Below are 24,826 nucleotides of genomic sequence, written 5' to 3'. Positions count from 1 at the left end.
GCAGCGCCCGCCTCACCCAAGCACTGCCAGGAGGGAACGTGTACTCCTGCCTCTCTTTGTGCTGAAGGGGGATCCGAGTGGAGTAATTGAAATGCAGGGCTGCGAAGCACTGCCGTAGTGGTCTGGTTTGGGGTTCTCCCCCTCTCCTTCCTTTATTCTTGGAGCAGGGGGAGCATGTTTGCTGTGGATTCTTTTTGTTTTATCAGAGAATGAGATGCTGGCTGAAAATTGAAGAAATGGCCCTAGAAGAATTGATGCAAAGATTAAATGCGGTTTCCCAGTGTGCTGGTAGGAGGAGCTGCTGGTCTTAAAGAATGTGTTTTGTGGATGCTGTTAGTGATTTTGTAGGATTTACAGAAAATCCTGGTAATCTGACTAGATTCTTTATGCATGCTCGTATTAATAGGCAGGAAAATGTTAAGGGCTTTTGTCACCAGGTTAAACTTTTGTTTATATTAACACTAATTAACATTTTTAGTGCTTAGACATTCATAAGGCAAGCTTTAGAACCTCCTCTTGAATAGTTTTGGGTAACTGCTAGCCCAGTCAAATGCTCTTAATGGGTCTTGATTCAGCTGTGGCTGCGAAGTGGGGACAGTTACAGATTTGTCTATCAGAATGGGTCTAATATGAAGCAGTGAAAAGCTGGGCTAACCGTAAGGCACTGCAAGCAGTATTTGGGGTGGGTCCCACTTTCATGAGAATGAAGAGTTGAATGCATTAATCATGGTAAATGTAGTTTTACATCTGTATGGATTAAAAATTACAGCAGAAGTGCTAAAATGGTTTTAGCACTGTAAAAGATTCTTATGGTTTCTGAGAGATTGTTCTATTTTCTTGAAAATTTAAATGCTGTGTGTTAAAAACTAGAACTAAACAGCAGTGTACAATAAGGTGATCTGTGATGAGGTCTAGGAGTGCTATTGCTCATGCAGAGATATAAACATATTTCAGAATAAAAAGTTACCTGGAAAGAGATGTGTTTTTTGCATTCTTTGAAACTGTTTCTTTTGCCCTTTATTCTTAGTCTGTTGAGAGATGTCAGAAGTCTTGCATCTTGTTATCCGAGGCAAACCGGTGGTTTGCTGATACAGAATATTTGAGGTATTATTCATTGTAGTATCAAACATTGGATTTTTTTCTTCCCATTTCCCTGGTATTCTGTTTCCTCAGGGTGACTTCTTCAGCTTTTTCAATTTCTGTGTGTTAGAAGGAGATAATTAGCAAGATGGCTGATGCTGTAGTCTGATGAACAGACAGATTAAATGACAAATGTGGAATGGACAGATTAGCTGCATCTGGATAGGGGAAGTGGGTATTTTACCTTCTTAGTAACATTGGGGGGGGGGGAAGCAAGACTTCATCTGATGAGAACAACCATTAAATTACAAGTATAGGTCACCACATATAGTCTTTTCTTCTTCCTTGTTCTTCATATGCACTTCTCCCCTGATTATTTTCCTATTTTCAAAAAGTGTCTTTATTAAATGTTTGCATATTTGTTGTGTTGCCTGTTCTGATTTTCTTAATGTTTAAAAGAAAGCTAGCCTGGTATTTGCTAGGGCATACTGTCTTCTGCAGTTTATTTTAACAATTTGTACATTACTTTTTCTACTCCCTTAACATTGTTGCTGTAGTTTTTCAGAGACAAGGTAAATTTTAGTAACATATGCTAGAATTCGTTGGGACTATGGGAGTGTTTTCTTCCTGAATTGAAGAAAGAGCCCCCAGCGTGGGAGCAGGTTGCCTGGTTTGCCTCTCAGCTGTGCAGATGTAGGTACGCTGTGACCTTCATGTAAGCCACCCACGGCTCTGAGTGCTGTTTTTATGCTTGCTGGCAGGCTCTGACTGTGTGCTGGTACTCAGCTTGTTAAACTTGCATATTTTTCCAAAAAAAGCAAATGTTATTTTACTGCCAAATTCATGTTCGTGTGGTTTAGCTGGTCCTTCTCCTCACCCTTTTCTTTCTCTCTGTAATCCCTGTGCAGGTGTTCCCAAGCCAAAGATACTTTTTCTACAGCCAGTGGTTGTATTTATAGGTGACTGTTTCAGTTTCTTTTTTCCTTTTTTTTTTTTCTTTTTCTTTCTTTTTCCCTTGTTCTTTTCAGGTTGTTTAGACCATTTCTCTGTTGCTGACTCCCATTCTTGGGCTATATAGTCTGTCATTGGGTCAAATTAGCTACTGTCTGGCTGTCTTTCTGTTGACTCAGAAACCTTTGGTAAGCAGAGGTTTCCTTAACAGCCCAAGATCATGTGCAGGATTTTTCCAACCCCATTTTTCAATAGCTCCCTGCTCTGGAGTAATTGAAATGCAAAGGTTTCCTTGGGTGCCCCATAGTACAGCTCTCTACCTTCAGACACCAAGGGATTGATTTCTTCCATTGTAGGACCCGAGGCAAAAGGCTATTCCTCTTCCTTCGCTTGTTCTTCTGAACGATACCGCAGGTAGGCTGAGATTCATCCCAGGTAGTCTTAAGCATCTAAATCAGAAGAGAATTTCCCCTCAAATCCGTGTGTGCTGAAAGGAGAGAAGGGGCCACATGCAGAAAGGAAGTCCTTCCACCTTCTGAGGTGCACTCTTTCCCTTGACCAGGAGGGGGAAGCAGGAAGCCTGGAGTATCTCAGCTCCTAACCTAGCATCTCCCTAGCGCCTGAAGTTAGGTATGGTAAATCTGGATTTATCTGTAGTCTTCTGCTGTTTTACCACAACAGCCTTTCCACCTCTGGCTGCTCTCCTGCTAGCAAGTCCTCTGCGTCAGTCACCACCAGCACTTTCCTCAGTGGTCCTTCTGCTCCCTCTGCTTTGATTTAAGTTCTGGTTTGCTCACACTCTCAGCTCCCATGGTAAATTACTGATCTGTCACTCCTTACTCTCTCTTGAATGTGTGATCCTTTCACAGGATCCCTTGAGTGCCTTCCACTACTACATTTTACAAATCTGGACAGCTTCCTCTGGCAAAGTTTTGAGTATTTCTTACCTTGCTCACCTTCACTTCATCCTCCAACACATTACAGATACATTATCTTCTGCTTCTGGACATATTTAGCTATTAAGATCATAAAAATAATATTTTATTTTAGAATTATCATCCTTTTATATTCTTTCTCTGACTCCTGCTCCACAGTTCAAAATAAGCTCATACCCTGCCCTCTTCCAGACTAAAAAGGGTGCTCCCATGGCATCTGCCTTTGGTTTTTTTCCCACATATGCTTCTTAGCCCTCCCAGCCACTTCCCTTCTACCAAAAGGGCTTGCTGGGCTTGAATGACCAGACTATTGCTTTCCCTGTGTTCACAGAAATCCTTAAAACAAGGTGGAAGTGATCTAAGGAAATTCCCTATTTCTGCCTCTTTTTTTTTTTTTTTTTTTTTTTTTTTTTTTTTGTGGTTGTTTGCTTATGGGCTAGTTTTTTGGGTTGTTGGGTTTTTTTTTTCCCCATTAAAGTTGGGGGTTGTTTATTAAAAAAAAAAAAAAATCCTGTTTTTGTGTGTGCTTAGTTTTTTGATGGATAATTGCATAATTTAGAATCATAGAATAGTTCTATAGAATTTCTGTTCATTTGGCCATAGTTTTACTTTTCTTTCTCTTTTTCAGTTCTGTTGCTGTATTAAATTAGACCCTCTTCCACAAATTGCTGTTTATGGGCGGAACTTCCCCTCCCAGTGGGGAAGTTCTCTGAGGTTGAAGCCTCAGGTTATAAATGGTTCTGGTCTGGGACCTCATACGTTGTCCATATTCCTGTCTGCCATGGGTTTTCTGCTTAGGACTCCATTTGCTCTGACTGATACAGAAACAGCATTAAGGCACCTGTTCCTTCTGTCAGTCGCTACTCAGCTTTGCATCAGCACTGAGCTTGGAATCCTTGCAATGATGGTGTTGTCCAATTCATGCAGGCCATACAAATCTGACAATCCCAGTCTTAAGGCTGTGGTAGCCTCACAAATGGTTACTTTCCACCTTGGAAAGGTGCCACTATTACAGCTACCATCTGTTTCCTCTCCTTGAACAAAATTATAGCACTCTGCAAAAAGAAGAAACATCTGCGAAGCAAAGAAGATAAACATGTCTGTAGTTCCTTAGTAAATACGTATGCAGTGCTAATATTTTATGTACAGGTAGCATCCCTTTGCCTTTTCAGCTTCAGTCAATTTTCAGTAGCTCCAGATTTTCTGTCATATTCACAATTTGGGCTGAAACTTTACACTTCATTTCCTGGCTTTTTTTATCTTGACAGGCAGGCTTTTGAGGTTTTGAAAGCTGGCTCACCTGTCTTGACAAATTAGGAACAGATGTAGGAGGAATGGACTCGCATACCACTTCCAAGTGCCCAACAGCACTGGAAAGAGTTGGCTTACCGCAAGGAGTATTGGGGCTACCCTCAGGCACACTGAAGAGACATTATAAAGTTGTGGGCAGCTGGACGGACCTGTTCTGGGTGTCTTCCCCATTCCTAGTCTTTTGTGAGCTTGCCTGGTCTTTCTTACCCTTGTAGCATCTGTTCTTTTTTCATTTGATTGTCCAGTTTGAGATCCCAAAAAAATCTTTCTGCAGGTGGTAGAATACTTTGTGCCCATGTGTTAAGTTGGCAGGCAGTCAGGTCTGAGTGCGAAGAGCATTAAATTACTACTTGGCAGCTTTGTCAACTTTCTATGTAGCTGGTAGAGTTGAAGAAAACTAGTTGAGAGCTCTGAAATCTGGAGGATGTTAGGACTTCCACTGTGCCCAGGTGGCATGTAATGGTAACGAGGGATGCCTCTGCCTGGCATTAGCTTGCTGGCCGTTCATGTCAGCTTTCCTGACCCCATTTGAACTTAACCATGAAAGATGCCTCTGATTTCCCAGGCCAGAGGGTATAGATCAGGCATGTTCTTCCTGTCATGTGGTTTAAAATTTGAAGAATAAGGGTGGGACCTGCAGTTAACAGACACAATTAAGCAATTAGGAGTGGATTGCTCATGTTTTCTATGCAGATGCACTGTTCTGTGTGCACGTGCATGGCTTCCATTTCTTAGTATGTTCTGGCCTAACTCAAAATTATCAAAATTTTACTACTGAAGCAGGTAGATCTAGTGAAACTGGTGGAAGTAAGGTTCAGAGTTGGCAGCAGTCTTGTTCCTATTAAAGAGAGCTGCCTTTCTGGCAATCTGAGATAAAAAAAGGTGATTGACTTTTGATTAGATTTTATTTTTAACCAAACCATTGTCACTCTAAAATTGCATTCCAAAACATTTCAGCACAGGAGGGTTTCTTTCTTTACATACGGGGGCGGGGGGAAGAAAATGCCCACTTCACTTTATATCCATATGCACTTCTTTTTGTGACTGTCTTATCATAACATCTACCCCAGTCTTTCACTGATTTTTATGGCAGTTGCTGAGCTGCAGTAGGAAAATTGCAATCTGCGCTGTTGTTTTTTAAGACACAAAAAGGAGACTGGGGGAAAATAGGCATTAAACAGTAAATAATGACACACTTAGAATGGCTTTTCAGAGGATTGTAGGATCCATAACTGTCAGTCTCCCATTCAGTCTATGGATCTTGGGTATATTTAAGTATAACTTAAATCTTGCAGAGCCAGAAAAGCCCTGCCTGGACTCATGTTCGTAGTGATATGAAAGAAGAAAAAAACCTGTTGCTTTGATGCATTTTTTATTATGATAGTGACTCAGAATACTTGCTTGGCAAGAATGCCTGGCACAGCTGCCTGCCACGCTCCCACCCGCAGAGAGCCAAGCCTGCAAGATTACCTCCTGCATATCAAATAACAAGGAACTTCTGCAGAAAACGAACAGCACAACGCAGGGACAGACAGGGGTGTGCTACATAACACAGCCTGTATTGTCCTCAAGGTGTTTGCTCTAGGCTGACGTGTTAAGCAAAGCCAGGGAGCAGGAGGCATTTGGGTCACTCACCTTTTCCTTTAACGAAGCAGATCAAGCAAGCTACTTGGGTTTTTGTTGTTTCTGAGTCAGCCCAACAACTTTGTAAGGTTTTCAGTATCTGAAACATTTCAGGTGGAAGTTTGAGCCTGCTGTTTCGCAATATTTGGCAAAGCCACTTCAGTTTTCTTTCATAGTTTCTTTTGTCTTGTCCTATCAAATATCAGCCAGACACTCTGTTATTTCAGACAGAGAGAGCATGATCTTTAATGCTTTTATATGGATTACTCATTTGTAGGTCTCTTGAGGTAAGCCTGCAATACTATGTTAGCTATTCTGACCTCACTTTAGGTTCTCCAGTTATCCTCATAGTTGCATAGCTTGAGCATGAGCCATGTGGCTCACCACATGTGGGAATGCAGGCTTTGTGGTTGAGGCAAACTGTTTGGTAGTCCACCCTTTAATATTGCCTTTAACAGCACTGTGGGTGCAGCCAACACAAGCCTTGTGGAACAGTCAGCGTAAGCACACAGTGCTGGGCATAGGTAAAGACAAGATCATCATCTTGGAGGTTGACTTACTGCACAGTCTGGGCAGCTTCAGACAATAGATCCCTTAGCTTACAGCAATCTTGGGCATTAGTTATATCCTTGATTTGTCTCTGCTGGTGTTTTTGTGGCTTTTGAGGTTTCGTAGTAATGCTTTGAGTTTCTTGATGACTGACGGGAAGTGCTATTGAGTTGTGGTGTAGCAGGGGCTGGCAGATGGGCTTCCTGTGTGGTTCTCTGAGGCAGAGGGAAGTCAGGCATCCTGTGCTAGGATGGAGAGATGTCAAATTTGGGCACACAAAAGGTGGAACTGGCTGCGAGTTTCAGCATGAGAATAAGCTGAAATGGAGAAGCCTTGTGATACCCATCCCCAAATGTTTCTATCTTCATGTGAAGACTGATGGTGTTTGAGCTTGGGAGGAGCCAGTGTGATGGGGCCTTAGGCAGTTACGTTCCTTTGAGGACACAGGGAAAGGCAGCTTCGTAACAGAATGTGGTGCTCAAATTGTGGCAAGCAGATACAGCACAGTGCAGCATGGTACTGCCAGGTTTTGATGACGTAGGTGTGTAATGCTGCTTTTGGCAGCAGTCTGCCTCCTTAAAATTGATAATCTGGGCAAACAGCTATTTGGCAAGTTGAGGACCACCTGCTGTGCAGTAGGTAGGCTCTTGTTTTCCACCTGTACTGTTACTTCAGAGGTGTAAGCGCTGTCCCCTTTCTTGTGCTTGAGGCATTTACTGAGTGCTGGTCTTACTAAAAGTCTTCCTGTCTTCAGCATTTTGTACAGCAGGCAGAAAATTTGCACCAAGAAGTGACTTTCCTAATTCTTTTATAGCCTCAATTCTTGTTGGGCCAGAAATGTATCTTCCTTTTCTTTCAGCTCCTGCCTATAGCCTGATGAACTTAAAGGGAGGGTAGCTTTGCATATGAAATGACAGAATAAGTGATATGAACAGAAAATAATGAGAATACACATAGCTGATTTTAAAAATGACTCTTCAGGCTACAGGCTTCGTTATTAAAACCATCAAACAATAAATCACAGCCTGTCTTTAAGCAGTCCTGTGTGTGGCTTCTGGGCTGAACAAAGTGCTTTACTTTGGTCAGTATTTTGTCCTCGGCTGCTGGTTGTTGGTCTAAGTTACCCTGTGTGAATTAGCCAGTTGGTCCAGCTTACCTCATGTCACACACTTGTGTTTTAACAGTGGCTTTGCAAACCCAGCCTTGCATCAGCTACACTAAACGAACCGGCATGTGCATGACTCATTTGTTTCCTCTTTCCGTGTTTACCTTGTATATGTTATTACAGGCATGAGGCTTCCTGAAGCAACTGCTGTGGAAAAGCCCTGCCAAGCTTTAATGTTCCCTACGGCTCTGTATCCCGCTGCCACTGAGTATCTGTAATTGAATTGATTATTCCCTACTTCCATTATTTCAGCATTTTTAATTTTCAGATTTACTACAGTGAAGATTGAGAGCCATTTGGTGAATTCATGTGGTGAGAAGAAAACTAGGAGTGTGTTTGTCTGATTCCCTGCCTGCCTCTGAGAAGTGCCTGAACTCTCAGGCAGGTGCCTGCTGTGTGGCAGGGCAAAACTTACCGGTCTAGTCCCCTTTTGCTGCTGTAAATGGTGCACTGCTCTCTCCAAACACTGGGTAATTCTTCTGGGTTTTGATTTCAGCTTCCAGTCAAGTCTGTAACTTGGTTTTTATTACCCAACAGGTTGTTAACAAAGGCAGCTCGATGCTTTCTTTACTTACTATTTCACTTTTTTGACACACTTTAGTCAAATATTCAGCATATTTGTTGTGGTGAAGTACATTTACATAAAATGGTCTATTCTTGTAAAAATATATCAGAAAAAAACAAAAGCTCCTACACAAACATTTAGTAAAACAAGGTACAGAAAAAAGCACATTTGTGTTTGTGGAAGGGATTTTCCCACCTTACTTTGAGAACTACTGGCAGTGGAAGAAGAGAAGGAGAAAGATGGGGTAAGGAAGGAAAACAGGTGTGTTTGGTTGCGCAGCTTCGATGAGAATAGAAAGCTGGCAGAAATGAGGTGGTATAAAAAGATTTTCTGGATGTTTTGCTCACAGTCATTTAGAAGGACATGAAGCTGGGGCCTCTCTAATACAGTGTCTGAAACACAATAGTTTCATGTTTAATAGTTGCAATGGAATATGACCTACATACACAGAATTACAAGAGTGATGAAAATTCATCATAATTACTTAATTCATGTTTGAGCAGATGCCAGGCTCATTTATGAAGTAAAGGTAAGAAAAAATATAAAATAACACATAGCATTCTTAGCTTTCCGATTGTATACTTTATTAATTTCCTTTTGCTCAGTCTCTTCAGTGTTTCTTACCCCCAGCTCATGCTATGCTTGCCTTTCAAGGACATTGCAATCTGCTTCTGACTTCAGTGCCATCGTTGTTTCACAGTCAGTTCCTTTGAAAAGAGTATACCTGAATTTCTTTGAGAGCACACAGCCCAGAGCAGAAGAGGGATATTAGTAGAAACAGCTTCTCTCTGTTGTTGTGTCAAGACTGAAGATGAATTATTTCAATGTGGCAGGTGGAGGTGTTTTTCAAAGCAGTTGTTTACATTTTTTAAGATCTAAGAGGGACTTAAAAAGGTCTGCTAACAGCTGGATGGCACAGAGGGCTGCCATATATTTTGTATCAGGAGAGTGAAGGTATGCATGAAATACTATGTTGGTAATTTTGCACGGTATGCTTAGCAGTTGGCTAAGTAAAAATAGTACTGACAGTTCCCATCCAGCCTTCGGAAAATTGGGAACAAACTTTTCTGCATCCTACCACCTGCCTTTTAAAACATGGAAACAGAATAATTACTCTGGACTTTATTTGACATTATTTTTAAACACCCTGTCACACACCCCCCTGCAGTGGTTTTTTTACGGTAATGGTCTAGGACAGTTCCCGTAAAGACTCTGCCTGACATTTATATGATGCTGCGGGGAACCCTTATCAGAGCTGGTGAGAACAGGCAGGATTTAAATTTTTATGCCCTGAGGAGGGTCAGAGTTTAGAGAGATCTGAAAGTGGTTTGAAGGGAAATACAGGTGTTTGAGACAGTCCTGATGTGCGGCTGCCAAGGCAGGAAGGGATCTGGGTGTTACCATTTGGCACTCACATCATGGAGAAGCCCCTCCTGTTCCCCCATGTTCCCTCAGGAGTTCCTCTCCCATCCTTTCCCATCAAGTAGCTCCTGACCTTTTGCACGTGGGCACCGCCTGACCTGTGGTGTGGCTGGTGGCTCTCTGGTGTGAGTCCTGCCTGAGAAGGAAAGCAGGAGCAGGCGGCGGTACGAGAGAGAGGAGCTTTCCCACTCACTATCTCTGCCATCCTGGACTGGCAGCCTTGCTGGTTTGACAACCAGTCTGCAAGGTTCTGTGACATGTGGGATGTGTGATGCCTGGCTGGTATAGTGAGTTAGCCCTATGACATTAAATAGGAGCAAATGCAGGGTATAGCATTCAAGTTTAAAGATACACAAGGAAGAAGAAGCAGCAAGATGACTTGTATACCCACTGTCTACTCTTTCCTAACCCTTCTCTGTGTTTCCTGCTCCTGGCAGCAGATCAGCTCCAGATCAGTGGGGCAGTCATGTGGGGATTATTTTTGCTCAATAGCCTCTGTGGGGCTGCCCCCCTGCAGACCCTGCCCTGTTGCCTGTCCGGGGCTGTGTGGGCCACCCTGCCTGTCAGGAGCCCTTTGTCCCATTGAGCTCAGAGAGCTCCACAGGCAGCTGCACTGGCTGCGATTTACTGGAGTGTGAAGTATTCAGGAAGAAGTTATTAAAAGTATCAGATTTAATTTTATAACATCATTAATACTGAAGATCTCAGCCTTTGAAAATTACCATTGCATTCACAAAAATACTTAGGAGGAAAAAAGCTTAGTTTGAACGATTCATGCCTTCAGAAAGGAATTTTTTGAGGGTCAAAGCTTATTGTTTATTAAAGCATGTTGCTGATAACACATTAGGCAATGAATTAGTAAGTAATTAAGCTATGATTAAATGAAACTGTGTTTGTTTTAAAGGCTGGTCATCTGCTCTGCTCTATTTTTGTTACTGGGTATGGCACTGCACAGCCTGCCAAGCCCTTTGCAGATGAGCTATACTGCACCCGACAGCTCCCTGCCTCAAGTAACTTGTTATCTGTATTCAACACAGCAAAAAAGGAAACGTCAGACAAGCGTGGTGGAATTGATGAAGAAGGAACATTCCTGGCAGGAAATAAGGTCAGGCGCATCACTGCACAGTGTCATCAGTGGCCTTCAAGCAGTTTTTCTAGCTGTGCCTGCTCTTAATTTGGAAGAATAAGGGGTGCATGCCCCACCATATCTTTTGGCAAGTCTGGTCCTCTGCTTGTGGAGGAGAAAGTCCTGTTGTGATTCCTGCCCAGCTCAGTCCCCTGGGTTTCCTTTCCTAGGAATGGGGTGGGATGGGAGGGAGCAGGGCAAGGGAGGGCTTGGCACTTGTGTGTCTCCCCCCCCAGTAGAGTCAGGGCATGGCTAGGGTGGGAGCCTGGGGAAACAGCAATCACCCTTGTGTTGTCTCATCCAGAGGTAGCCTGTGTGGCCTCTGTTTGGTGAGGACTGTAGTTAACTGTAGGTAAACCAGGATATTCAGAGCTGTTACGTAGTCTTGCTCTTCATGTTCTTCACCTCAGTTGCTTCTGTCAGTAAGCAACTGAAGTTATGTTATGAACAGTGAGATACGAAATAACAATTTTGCTCAATGTTTCAGTTCCTAAACAACAAAAGTTCCTAATGTCAAGCAGTAGTTTGACTGCTAGCGGTAAACCACATTATTTCTACCTAATAAATTAGGCCAGTTGAAACCAAAATAAAACCCAAACTCCAAACTAACCATTTTTAGTAATGTTTTTGATTTTTGAAGCTTTTTGAAGAGTTGATCCAAAAGCCCTTTGCAAGAACCTCCTTTGCCCTATGTTTGCCCTCAGTATGTGGATTAGAATGCTTTCGTTATTAGAGCTTTAGCCATGTTTGTAATGAGAAGGCAGTTTTCTGCTAAAGCTAACAGCGAAAAGGAAGAAAGCAAATGTCAAATTTTTTTTTTCAAACTGGAATTGATTGTAATATGGTTTATGACTAAAAGCAAAATTTCAACCAACTGATGAGAAATGTTAATTGGAAAAAACTTTTTTTTTTTTTTTTGGGGGGGGCAGGGGCAAAAATAATTCTGTGTAGCAAAAATAAAATCTGTTAGAAAACGCTGGAAATTTATGATTAGTAGTATTTAGCAAAATGATATTGTTGAAGTAGAGGAGACTTTAATATTCTTGTGACTGCAAATATAATGTGTATTTTATTTCTAGATGCCATATGCAGAATCATGTAAGCCTGTGAAAAAGAGGCTATCTTTTCTTTTACTGTAAAGATAGCACAAGATATGTCTGAATAACCGAATTATTATCTAAACTTGTTCTTTCTTTTGATTCTAAAAACAGGCTAGACACATTAGACTTTGCTGGAAAAAGAAATAAGTCATGATGCTTTCAGAAGGCAGCTGACAGAGACAGCTTAATAAGTTACGGAAAGAACCTGATTTTCTTTTATAAAACTGTCAGGATGCATGATTGAAAAACTATAGCATACCTGAAAAAGTAATGGAAGTGCTTGCATGCTGAAATAATTGCCCAACACTGTTCAATTCAAAAGTTGTTCAGTTGAGAAGATTATCCTGTGTGAAAAATCAGGTCCATTTTGTAGTTAGAGGCTATATATTCTTTTCGGCCTGTTATCATGTAATTTGCACTTGCATTATCTGGCTATCAGTTGTCTCAGCGAGAACAGTTAATAACTTAAATTCAACCTTAGACTTTCTTAAAAAAATATAAGAATTGGATATACGTTTTCTTGAGCGTGAGAGTAGTATCATACTGTACCTGATTATGAATATTGGAAAATTGGAAAATAATGGCCTCATTTGGCTTTATGCAGACGAAGTTTGCTCTTTTGGAACTCTTGGCCTAATGACCTGTTTACATTTCTTGTGAAATACCTTCCCAGCCTACCCCTAGATAACATGATAGAGGTGTGGAAGGAGCTCTACTAGTGCCAAACACTAGTAAATACTCTGACTGATTGCAGTGTAGAGAGAAAAGATGCTTCCATGAGCACATTGCTTCTCTTAGCCCTGATTCCATTTAATTGAGGTATTCATAGAATCATGGAGAGAATTGTACTTACTGTCGTATTTGTAGGCTGCTCTGCCTCACCCTGTGGTTGTTTGAGCTGATACCATGGCAGCAGTGGGAACACATGGCTGTGGCACTGGAGGAACAGGGATGGGATAGGACTGTCCCTTCACTAGTGCTCTTCAGTTAATTCAGAGGAGAACAGTGAAACTATGTGACCATCTCCCGTAATTTGTGTTTCCTGAGTGACTGAGTCAAGTGCAGTCATCTCTTTAGAATTTACTTGTCTTAGTTAACCTCAAATCTGAAATGGATATTTTGTGGTAGAACATTATGGATGTTGATTCGTTGGCTGGCAAAACAAAGATATGTTTCTTGATCTGTTTGTTACAGTACTGTGGGTACTTAATTTCTGCAGAGATCTCCATGGATCCACTGCCCATTAAACCCAGTTTCTGGACTGGGACTTTTGACTTGATGCATGCCTCTGTCAGGGTTCGAATTAATTAATTTTGAGCTCACCAATTATCTTGATGTTCATTTCAGTGGGTGTAATGTCAGGCTTAGTCTTCCATGTTGTTTGAATTAGAAAGATAGGACGTTTCTGCTCATTCTCTCCCCTGCCTGCAACTGAAGACTACTGCACTTTAAGATGTGATACCTGCACCCTGTTTGTTTTTACACAAAATATAATTTCACAGCTGTAAAAGGTAGCAATAATTACATTTTATATCACACCACTTATCCTAACTATTTTGAAAAATCCTTCACACTTTTTAAACAAGTATGTTTAAGAGACTGGTGTTCTTTCTACTGGTGAGAGGAGGCAGGGGTTAGCATCAGGGGAAGGAGTGAGCTCTTGGGTTTCTGTGGAACTGTGGCAAGCGCTGAGGCTGGACGTGCTTTCCTCGCACTGTTGTTACACTACAGCTTATGAGCTTTACACGTTATGGGTAGAAAGCTACCTTCTGGGTATGGTGGAGCTTGTATCAGATGCTCCAAGGGGTTCCTGCTGAACTTAAGCCTGATGACAAGCCATAACAGTTTGTGAAAACCAGAGGGTAGAAGTGGGAGTAAGAGTTGTGGCTATTTGTCAGGACATAGAGGAAGCGGATCCTAAATCTTGACTGCTGTAAAGGATTGCATCACCCGGTGCCTAACAATAATGACCACTTTCCGAAGTCCTTTGTTAGAGAGGGCCCCGTCAGAGAAGAAAGGAGATCTTGTTCAGCCAATCTTTTAATGACTATGTCTGTCTGTATGCATTTGGGGGAGGGGGAGGGTCATATAGCCAGATGAATTTTAACAGAAGGTCTTTGTGTAAAATATATGGACGTTAAGAAAGAAATATCTTTTTAATCAGTTCTCAAGAAAAAAGTGAAGTTGCAGGGCAAAAAAAAAGTAGAGCGATATTTTGTTCTGTATCGTGGTTACTTTGTAGTAAATATTCAGAGGATGGTACTTCAAACTTATCTCCATCTTTTCAAACCTATTTCTGGTTAAATTTTAATTGAAAGAGCTTGTTCAGCTGCATGTGTAAGACAGTAAATACATTTAGAAAGGCTGAATTATGAGGAATTCTGTTCACTGACTTGTCTTCATTATGTGTAGAGGTTATTTGGAGTGTAGAGGTTATTTGTGTAAAAATTCAGCAGTTTAATATTTCTTAGTTCCTCATTTCTCAGAGCACCAAAATGAGAAGACATAATCCTTCATTTATGCAAACTGAACAGAGTTGGTAATTGGATACTTGAGGATTTAGGATCTGTTTGCTGTTTTATAGTACTGTCATACAAATGAATTAATATAAAGACATATAAAATATAAAATTCATATAAAATTCCTATAAATCCATATAAACTAATTTATAATATATTCTCCTAGTCTGTAATGATCTCATCAGCTGCCAGCATTTGAAAGTTCTGCACATTTGTGATTTATTCAATTCCATCCTGCAAAAACGTGGAGCAGGGCTTTAATTGCCTTTCGTGAAGAATTCTGCCAACAGGGAAATAGAGCCTCATTCCTACATCTGCAGCCAGAAACTGCTGACTCTGGTGGCTCTGAAGTTTGTACAGGCTTTAGATCTACCTAAAATACATTTGCTTTATCTATTTTTAAGGTCTAAAAAAATTAACACAGACTTGAAGACTACTTTTCGCCCCTTTGACAAAGGAGTTTGGCTGTCATGCTTATAGTTTCTGTACTTTCTAAGAACTGTTAAATATATAATGCTACAGCATTTATCTGCCTGCATGTGTGTACAACTTGTAAATAATTTAATGTTTTATTTTACCACTTGGGCTCTTCACATAACTCTAAAATGAGGAAGATAAAATTCTGCTAAATTATTAATTCACTGGGAAATTGAAACAACCGATATAAAATTAAGCACTGAAAATGGTTCCCTTTTTCTCTGTGGGAATCAAAGCAGTGAACACAACTGGATAACAGTGAGAGAGCTAAATGGACAAGATGGTAATAGAATAATTTAGATTGGAAAGGACTTCTGTGATGTCAGCAAGTACAACCACCAGCTGAAAGCCAAACTATTTATGATGGATATGCTTAGTTGAGTCTCGAATGCCTCCAAAGGTGGAGATGTTCCAGCATGGAGACGTTCCAGGAGCATCCTTGGGTACATGGGCAAGGTACATAAGACCTGTCGCCTGGCTGGCTGGTGGAATTTGGTGGCAGCCTGCAGTGTTAAAAATTTCCCCCTAGCTAAAACCTTTCAGCAAAGCATACATGCACTTCAGTACCATTGTGGCCGAGCAAAAAATTTTGCTGTTCACTCTAAATGGATCTTTAATAGATCAAAACACAGCGACGTTAGGAAGGCTTCTAGGTCTTACTACTTAAAATGGTCTGGGTTGGTTAATATTTTTACTCAGATATAAGCTATGATTTTATTTTTTTATTTAATATGTCTTGACTTTTTCTTAATAACTTCCATGCTAACAATGTTATTTCCCGCAGTGTTTTCATGCTGTATGACTATGTCAAGAGGAGCCATGATTTAATCACGGACTATTTATACTTCATTTATTTAATTCACAAAATCTTTAGTGACTTTCAACACACTTTTATGTAATAATTTATTTGGCGATTGTAACTCCAATGATACATTTGCCCATTGTGCCTTTATTTGGGCTCTAAGAATATAGCCATAAATAGTAATCAGTAGTACTATTTTATTAAATCATGTGAAGATGTCTGCTGAAGAATCCAAAAGAGACAAGCACAGGTTGCAGTGCTCATTTTAGGACATCATCATTAAACAGTACGCCCAACCTGGAAATCAATAGATACTTGTAATTTCAGCAGCTTCCCACATGCCTCATTGCTTGTCAGGGTTATTGACTTCTTCACACAGGAGCCACATCATGTGTTCATGTCCTGCTTATCCTACCTGGAACATATCCACGTATAATTCACCATGTGTGCACAAGTGCAAATGACCCGAGGAAGCAAGAGGAAGAAGTTATTGGAATCCTTGCTTTTGCAGCAGTATGGAGTCAGGTCAACCAAAGTGCCTGTGTGATTGTGGCTGTATTCAGTGTTGGTGCTTGCTGATAAAACACTATAGATGGAGTAGCGTCCATCTATTATTCTTGGAAAGACTGAGTTTTTCAGTCTTTCCAAGAATTACAGCCACAGTAACTGTGTATCATACAGCATTTTTTTACATTTTCAGAAGGAAATTGTCTATCAATTCTTAGTTGTCAAAGAGCTTTTCATTTTTGAACTTAAACACGGACTTGTCCTAGTCCTTTGCAGTTTCAGATAGCATAAAGATCCTTGGTCTCTCTCTCACTGTCTGTTTAGATCGATTTGCTTGAATGTCTTCAATTATGACTGTGTAATTACAATATGTCTATTAGAACTGACTAGCTGATAAGCAAATGACGCAAACTAACTATGAGCAGACTAAAACTTTGACTGTCTAGTAAACTGCTGAATGTTCCACCAAGTAACTCCCTTCATCCCTGTTCAATTAAGTATGCTTTTCTCTACACAGGGAAAATCCCATTATGCTGGAGGCCTACATGAGCGATCATCAAAATAAGCAGTTCATGAATTTTTTTGTGTTCATTAATATTATGAAAATCTCATTCCTTCTCCAAACACTTAAGTGATTTATCACTCTTCTACCCCTATGGCCACTTCAGAAAGTTGCAGTTGAAAACCTACTGTGCTGCATCCTAACAGTAGCCAGAGAAAAATTGTATTAGGTTCTTACAGCCTACGGATTTTTACAGCTTTTCTGAAAAGTCCCTGAAAGGTATTACTTACAGCAGCATACCAGCTTTGTGAAGTATTAATAGCACTGCTTCTTTTGTGCCGAGTGGATTACTGCCATCTAAGTTTGTAATTGGTGTTAACAGTGCATGCAGAAGGATTTCAAAGCAGCTACTCAACTGAAAACTCTTTTGCTTTATTAATACCCCATTCATGGAGGGACTAAAGAGGGAGGATTGTTAAATGTGAAAAAGAATTAAAGTCTGACAGAGAAGACGTGAGAGCTGAGCACAGGATCCCTTGGGTCCAAAGCACATGGCAACAGAGAACAGTTTTCAGAGGAAGGAAATTATGATAGCAGAGACCAAAGGCTGAAAGTGTGTTTCTGGCCTGCAGTAGCACAGCAAGACTTTGTCACCTGTTTATGTAGGTGCAGAACAGTCATTTTTCACTGCATACATCAGATTATTGAGAACACCATAAATTATACCCAGGCCCCTCCCTGCTGGGAGCAGTCTACGTGCATAGATCCAGCAGCAGACTGTACCATATTCCATGTTCTGTAATTGCCAAAGGTACTGTCTTCAGGAGAAGACCTTCTGAAAATCACCCATGTAATCATGGAGTTTGCAGTGTCCTGAACCTCAGCAAAATCAGCCTTCGTGAACAATTGAGAAACATGTTCCTAAAGGGTGCAAAAGGTCGCTCTGTCTCCTGCAGAGAAATTAGAGAAGTGCAGATTTCATTTGTGAGCTGATCACTAATCTCAAATGTGGCAGACCCGGCTGAGGAGAGCAGTAGTATCTGGCCATAGTGTAAATGCATTACAAACACCTTTTTCCTCTCTGGCTGCTTCTGCCGGAAGTCAGTCTGATGAGGAAGTATTGTGTACCTGCTGTAGTTGTTAAAAGATACAACATTTGAACTAGAACTCTCTTTTGAGGATAATTAAAGTATTCCTAAATCCCGTAAAAGTTCTTTCAGCATCAAATTTTGTCTTTTTCTTCCCCAGCTAATTCCGCACAGAGTTGTTTGCTTGGAAAGTCAGTCAGTGTTGCTGACTGCATGTATTACTCTTTTCTGTATGTTCACGTGTATTTATATAGATCTGTATAGACATATATATACACACACAGATGCAGGTGATTTTTGAACAGAGCTTCCACTAGCATAACTTAAAGTACAAAGGAAACTACTTACCGCAGCCCTTTAGTTTGATTATTATTTATACAGATGTATCTAGCACATGATGGGAAGGACCACTATGTCCCAGGGTGTTCATGCAGGGAATGACAATATGCTTGAAACTGTAGTATCTTTATGGGACATTGTAAAATAAAACTATATTTGATAAACCATATTAAGCCATTTCTTTTTGCTGCCAATTATTTTATCTGGTTTACATCGCAGCTTCCCCAGCAGTGACTCGCATGGTGCAGTCTCAGCTATGCAGTGACATCAAAGGTCTCTCATCGCTTTCTTTCTCCTTCTCTTGCTGCAAAAGTCCCCTCTACAAGGGCCCACCACCTACCATGGTCATCTCCTCCCTTGCACTGTGCTCACAGCAGCAGCAGTAGTCAGGTGCTGAACACAGAGCTGAGATGGTGCGGTTGGGCAAAAGGTTTGAGCCATATCAAGCATAGGACTGAAATAATTCCTGGGAGCTTCCTAATCTGAACAGATTCCTGTTTTTACATGCTTTCACTTTGGCCAAAAAAGTAGGCCTCATACCTCTGACAAATCTGCTCAATCCCAACCTGCAATTGTCATTTGCCATTTAATTTTACCTAACAGAATTTAAGTAAAGGAATGAACTGGTGGTGGCAGATGGTTAATTAGCTCCGATATCATAGTAGCCTTTGCCTGCAGCTTTGGATTGGCATGAGGTGCTAATCAGGCTTTTCCCATGTTCTGACCTCCTGGTCTTCACCGGCATCAGTGCAGTTTCCTTACTTTTTCCCAGAACATCTCTGAAGTTTTGAAATTGATTGCTAGTTGCCTTTAGAAGTTAAAAGACCTACATTAAACGACAAACTAGAAGTGCTGTCTTGTTAGATGTTAAACCTCACTTTTCTTGGCTGGTCATAAAGAGCTATTCCCCTCTAGTTATTCCTCTGATCCCTTGTGACTTTCTAAGTATTTTCTAACACTAATGGTGGAGGAACTTGTTCTTTTGGAGATAGGTCAAATTTGTTGCTGAGCCTTACGAAATTCAGACATGGAATATAAGATTACTTAAATTAGAGGGATAGATGTTAGGCTTTAAAAGCTTTTTGTTATCTTGACAATTAAATATTAACTCTTGCAGAATATTGAAACTCTAATATCTTGCAATTTTTGTTTCTTATTTTACATTTAAATTATTAAATGCTCTCTATTGATTTTAGGCTTTATTTTAGTTTAATTGTTTTTTGAGAGAGATCGCCTTAAAGAAAGACTGACAGCTGTGGTTCTGCAGCATAATGTGCAAGTATAAATAGAACGCAAGCTGTCCATTTATCTCAGTCCTGATCTACTTATATTCAACTGATACTTATTACAATCATGGTTTGTCTCTGAGCAGATACATCCAGTTAGGATTAAGCTTGGACAACTAACCTAATTCACTCTTGTAACTTAATTCAGGACTTCTGTGTAGATTTCTTGAGAAACTAAATAATTCTTTTTAACTCCTAATCTTTCAGTATCAAAATATTGAGAATGTTTGTCACTGTCTATGTTTTGGGGAGCTACTGAGTTTGTTTGAAATAGCTTTTAGGTTTGTCAGGATATATCTTCATTCATATCTATTTCTGAGATTTCTCCCCACTCCAGCTTCTCCTTATATGTTATGGTACTTTATTAAATGTTATTTCAGTTCACAGATTCTCTAAATTACACTATGGGAGACCCTTCTAAACTTTCTAAACTTTTTGTTAGAGAGAATGTTCTGATAGAATAGCCTGAAAGTGAAATATAAGCACACCTATCCAATTCTAAAAAGTATGTTAAAGAAGATTGTACCTGAACTTTATATTTATCTCATCCACATTGAAAAAGGAAGATTTATTATTTTATTTCAAGAATACTAGAATATTAATGGAATAATTATTTATTTCTCAGGTTTTCAGACAGGTTTGCTCTCAGCATTATCCCTCTACAAGAGCTGTGTGGAATTTGTGGGTGTAAAAATACCAAGTTCTGTGTCTTTAACATCTCAGCTACACTTTCTTTTTTGTTTAAAGCCTCTAGCTGACTCTTTACTGTTTTAGCCTAGTGACTAGCCTCTGGCGTGGATTAATCATTATCAACTTGGTTTTAATTTTAAAAGTCAACTGATTTGCCATAATTCAACATTTATGTAGGGTTATAAGAAAGTTCAGCCATAAACAACAATCGGTGCTACCTTGTTATAGTACATGGGTGTTAAACTCTATAAAACACATTACATTTCAGATTAGAAGTAGCTTGTATATTTCAATGTGTGCAAAAGGATCGTTTTGTTCAATGACATACCATGAGTCCAGTTTAGCTTTCTGCTCTGAACAAAATAAATGTGTGCAGAGAAAATTGATGAAGCATGCTTTAAACAGCAACATCTAAACAACATTTTGCTTTTCTTCTCCTTCATTTAATTTCCGCTGTTACTGTGATTGTGCTGATGCTGAAAGATACACAGGCTACTTGTACCTTTTTGAAAAGACCATGCGATTTACCTTGTGCGTACCGTTATATTTGTTGTTTAGAAACTGGTCCAAGAAACAGTATTTTCTGAGCTCAGCGTATGTTCATGTTATATGCAATTCCCCATATAATTTTCATAACCTTTTATATTCTTCACGTAAAACCTCTCCTGCAGTCCTCTGGGTTTTTATCAGGAATGCGATGGCACTTCTGATACTGAAGAACAGAAGCTCCTCCCTGCTGAGACTCCAGGGGAAAAGGCCAGATGAGTGGTAGATACAGAGCTCACAGGTGGATTCCTGAGTGGTGTGTGCATGGTGGAATCTTGAAGTGCCAGGTGTGAGAGGTGCCATGTTTTCTGGTCTGAGAAATGCACTCTTTTCTGTAAAAATATGACGTTTACAATTAGGGAGAAACAGCAACACCAGTGGCAGTGGCAGATCAGCAGATATGAAGAATAACTTGTGTTGAGGAGTGAAGAAATACAGAAGCAGCATGAAAGCAGCGTTGATTCTCCTACCAGAGCCTCTTGCACTGTACAGTTAGGAGGGATACATGGTCCTATAATGTGAACATTTCAGTATCACAGTGAATGTGAGGTTGTAAGGAAGGGCTTGTAAATAATTGTTAGGATTTGGAGGAAAAATCACAGTAGAGTGTTTGAAATGTCCCATGAAGATAAGGCCTCCTGAACAAACAAAAAGATGAAAGGAACAGTGAAAACACCCAGAAATGATGAAAGTCATGGCACCTTAATTTAATGATTCCCAAGAAAACTTGAATTTGTTGTATTCAAATATTACGAGAGCCCTGAGAATGAAAGGGAGAATCAGAGAAAGTATACAGATGTAAGTCAGTGTGGCTGCTTCTGTTGTCAGTGTGCAGCCCTATGCCTGCAGTCAGACCTGGAAATGAAGCATGAATAAAATAAACCCTATTTCATTGCCACAATTTTGTTGATTCCATCAGGCTATCTGCAGTCATTTAAAGATAATTGTGGAGGTGTTACCCATTGAATGTGATGTGAAAGAAGAGATAGGTGCAGTCTAGTTGGTTCTGGTAACTAATACTCAAAGAATATTACTGTCTTTAAACTGCTGTGTAATTTGCTGATACATACAGAGCAGAGAAGAAATCCTTCTAATAGGAGATTTTGTTATAGTAATGCCAACGGCAAAGGAAAATACTCAGATTATTTTCCTAGAGATAGAGGCTGCTTCTGTTTGGAAAACACTGCATTAGACCATCTGTTTCCTCTGATTGCGCACCACCATAGCCATTGTTGTGATTAATTTCTTTGCTTCTAGGCACAAATTTGAGTGCTCGAAAGAAGATTAAAAGCTTGTTTTGTGGACAGGGATGTAGCTAATGGCTAGCTTTCAGTAGGATTGTGTGTACTTAACTTTACAACTCAAGTCATCAATCTTCTGCTTGTAGTTGATATATGAAGAAAGCAAGGAGAACGTCCTTTGCTTCATTGTAATAATCCTCGGCACAAATTGTTGGTGAGGTTTCCAATGAGTGCCACTAGTGTCACCACACACTGAAAACACCACTGGGACAAAGAGTCACTTTTCATAGAATCATAGAATCATTTAGGTTGGAAAAGACCTTTAAGATTATTGAGTCCAGCCATTAACCTACCACTGCCAAGTCCACCACTAAAACATGTCCCTAAGTGCCACATCTACACATCTTTTAAATACCTGCAGGGATGGTGACTCCACCATCCCTGGGCAGCCTGTTCCAATGTTTGACAATCCTTTCGCTGAAAAAGTTTTTCCTAATATCCAATCTAAACCTCCCCTAGCACAACTTGAGGTCATTTCCTGTCATCCAATCTACCTCAAGCTGGTGGCTTGGCTGCTGGAAGATGTGTGGTTTCATCGGCATCCCACTCATTTGTCAGACCAGATCCTTTGGTCATGAGGCTGGTGTGGCCCAAAAGCCCCAAACAAGTAGTAGCTTGCCAGGCAGGAGGAAAGCCCTGGTGGTTGGCAATCTGCCACAGGTGTCTCCTGGTCACACTTGGTGCCTCCTGGTCACATTTGGTGCCTCCTCAGGGAAACTCAGCAGCAAGGAACACGCTGCAATGTTGTCTCTGTGGATGCTACTGTTGTCCTGTATCAGACCAGAACTGCTGCTTTGTGTCCCCCAGTGATGAGCAGCACAAAAAAAAAGTGGAGTTTTGTCTAATATGGACACTGTGCCTTACTTCAGTTCCTCTTTTGTTTGAATCCTGAGTATACAGTACAGTGGCAGTGTGTACCATGGTGGTTTTCCACCACTAAGCTGTTCCCTTCCTTCCTTCCTTTTAATTCCTGTATTACTTAAATAAGCTTGGTAGGCCTTTGATTCAGGGTGAGTAGCACAGCTGCAGTGTGCAGTGGTCCATCTGCATAGTACAATGAATTTGGAAAACAAGTGGTATTTGCATGAAATGCATCAATTTTTACTTATTCTGATACTTTCCTTGATCATCACATTTCAAGATTGTCACATTTGCCTGTGATTACATGTTGAAAGTTGAGCATTTTCCAGCTAAAATTGTAATGATTCTCCTCTGTTAACAAGGTATATTCAAACTAGTATTTAGTAATAAAGTATTTAATATTTACTTCAGTGTGACTAACTGCTTTCAGTGTAATAATTGGTACACCATATTTCAAAACACTTCTTCATTTTGATGTGTGTAATGGTGTCTATTGGGGTTGTCCTGATCTGTGGCCATACAGGACATAGTTAAACAGAATTGAGAGGAAAATGTTGACTGCCAAGTAAAGCAGCATTATCAGTTTCCTCTCTCCTGCATTGAAAGAGACAGGGGGAACAGACAGTCTAGGGTTTCCTGATATGTTTTAAGAAAGCCTGGGATTCATTTCCCCTCCCTTCCTTCCTATTAGTGGTTTGTTAACTCCCAGGAAGATTCAGGTTTTTCTTGTGAGACCTTTCTGCTTGCATATTCTGGAAATGGGCTTTGCCTTTGAGGGGCTTGGTCCTCACTTCTGTGCAAGTGCAGGGGGAAGAAGAGGAGGTGGATTGATGGTGAGAGTCTGACTTAGCACAAACAAACTGTAGAGGAGTTTCTAATTGAAAACACTTTAGTCAAAACAGTATTTTCTTCTAATTTGCTGGCATGAGCATAGCACTGGCCCCTGAGGAATACAGGATCCTTTAGACACAGAAGTAGGAAATGCAGCAAGTGAGATTCTGCCCTTGGAGCGCCGAGTTGTGAACTCATGAGCAAGACCGTAAAGTTATAAGACAGACATTCAACTTGCCCTTCTTCACGAGAAACCTCGGATGTCTCTGCAACAACTGATCATCCCTCACATTAAGGAGAAGCATGTGAACATGGAGGAGATAGTAACCAGCTACTTGGGATGAGCAGTGGCTTTGTATCGCCGTGCGTGGCTGGAGTGCACTAACAAACTGGATGTTTTGTGGAGGCTTTTTTTTCTTCATCAGAAACAGCACAGGGCGGCTAGAGTAATTTTGGATGAAACATTGAAAACCAGATGGTTTCATGATTTTTTTTGTTTTTTTGAAAACTTCATCTGCTAAGTCTGACCTGCCTACGTGAGAAGCTGTGCCGCCTTTATTCATACACTGAAAAGCAGGATGAAGGCTGCGGCAAGATGTCCCATCGTCTGCTGGGTGCAGAATGCTAGGAACTGAGGGGGTCTCGCAGGTTCCTGTTGAAACTATTTCAGCATTTTCAGTCCATTAGGTACCACTGATTTTTCTTTTTTCTTTCTAGTAAAACCAGGTACTGGTTTCTGAGGGAAAGCACATACAGTACAAATAACTGCACTGCACCCATTTCCAGGTCTTTAAATCTGTGCCCTATTTTTATCCCTTTTGGTAGCATTTGAATTTCACAAATTTTATGTTCCATGGACATTTAAAAACAAAATTAAAGTATCTTTCAGTGCATTAGAAGAGTGTAATTCTGAAGAGCTGATTTTTGTTTCCTTTGGTGAAGATACAGCAATACACATCCATGTCTCAACGTCGCCTTGTAAGGGAAGGACATGAAAGTCATTTTAGGATCCTACCAAGATTCATCCAAATCCTTCGTGGCAGACGACACTCACGAAATAACCCACGCCAAATATGCTCTGGTGAGGTTAATGTATAGGTGATCCTATAGCGTGACTTATATCTACATAGAATGCTGCACTTAAATTTAAGCAGCATGTGAGCTGAAAATGAGCAGTAAGTAGCCTAGTATTTGTGTTACTGATTTTCTCAGCTGATGTAAATTGCAAGAATGAGTATTTTTTCTCAAAG

The 24,826-nt window shown here is 40.5% G+C and overlaps 1 protein-coding gene across 11 annotated transcripts in view; it reads left to right on the top strand.

Moving 5' to 3' along the window:
• MCF2L (MCF.2 cell line derived transforming sequence like) overlaps window positions 1-24,826 on the top strand; it is a 162,252-nt gene that overhangs the window by 42,112 nt on the left and 95,314 nt on the right. The window contains exon 1 of one of the 11 annotated variants that reach the window (XM_030471340.1): window positions 7-288. The exons of 6 other annotated variants lie outside the window; for them this stretch is intronic. In XM_030471340.1, coding sequence (XP_030327200.1) covers window positions 210-288 — 79 coding nt within the window. In that variant the 5' untranslated portion in view covers window positions 7-209. Of the gene's footprint in view, window positions 1-6; window positions 289-10,528; window positions 10,816-16,004; window positions 16,151-23,182; window positions 24,658-24,826 lie in introns of those variants that run through there. 4 more of the 11 variants (XM_030471395.1, XM_030471386.1, XM_030471369.1 and 1 more) reach the window with 4 other exon arrangements.

The sequence above is a fragment of the Strigops habroptila genome, chromosome 2 (genome assembly GCF_004027225.2).
Source record: "Strigops habroptila isolate Jane chromosome 2, bStrHab1.2.pri, whole genome shotgun sequence".
Classification (NCBI taxonomy): Eukaryota; Metazoa; Chordata; class Aves; order Psittaciformes; family Psittacidae; genus Strigops; species Strigops habroptila.
Note: the sequence above shows the minus strand (reverse complement) of the source record. Positions and strands in the feature narration are given on the sequence as shown.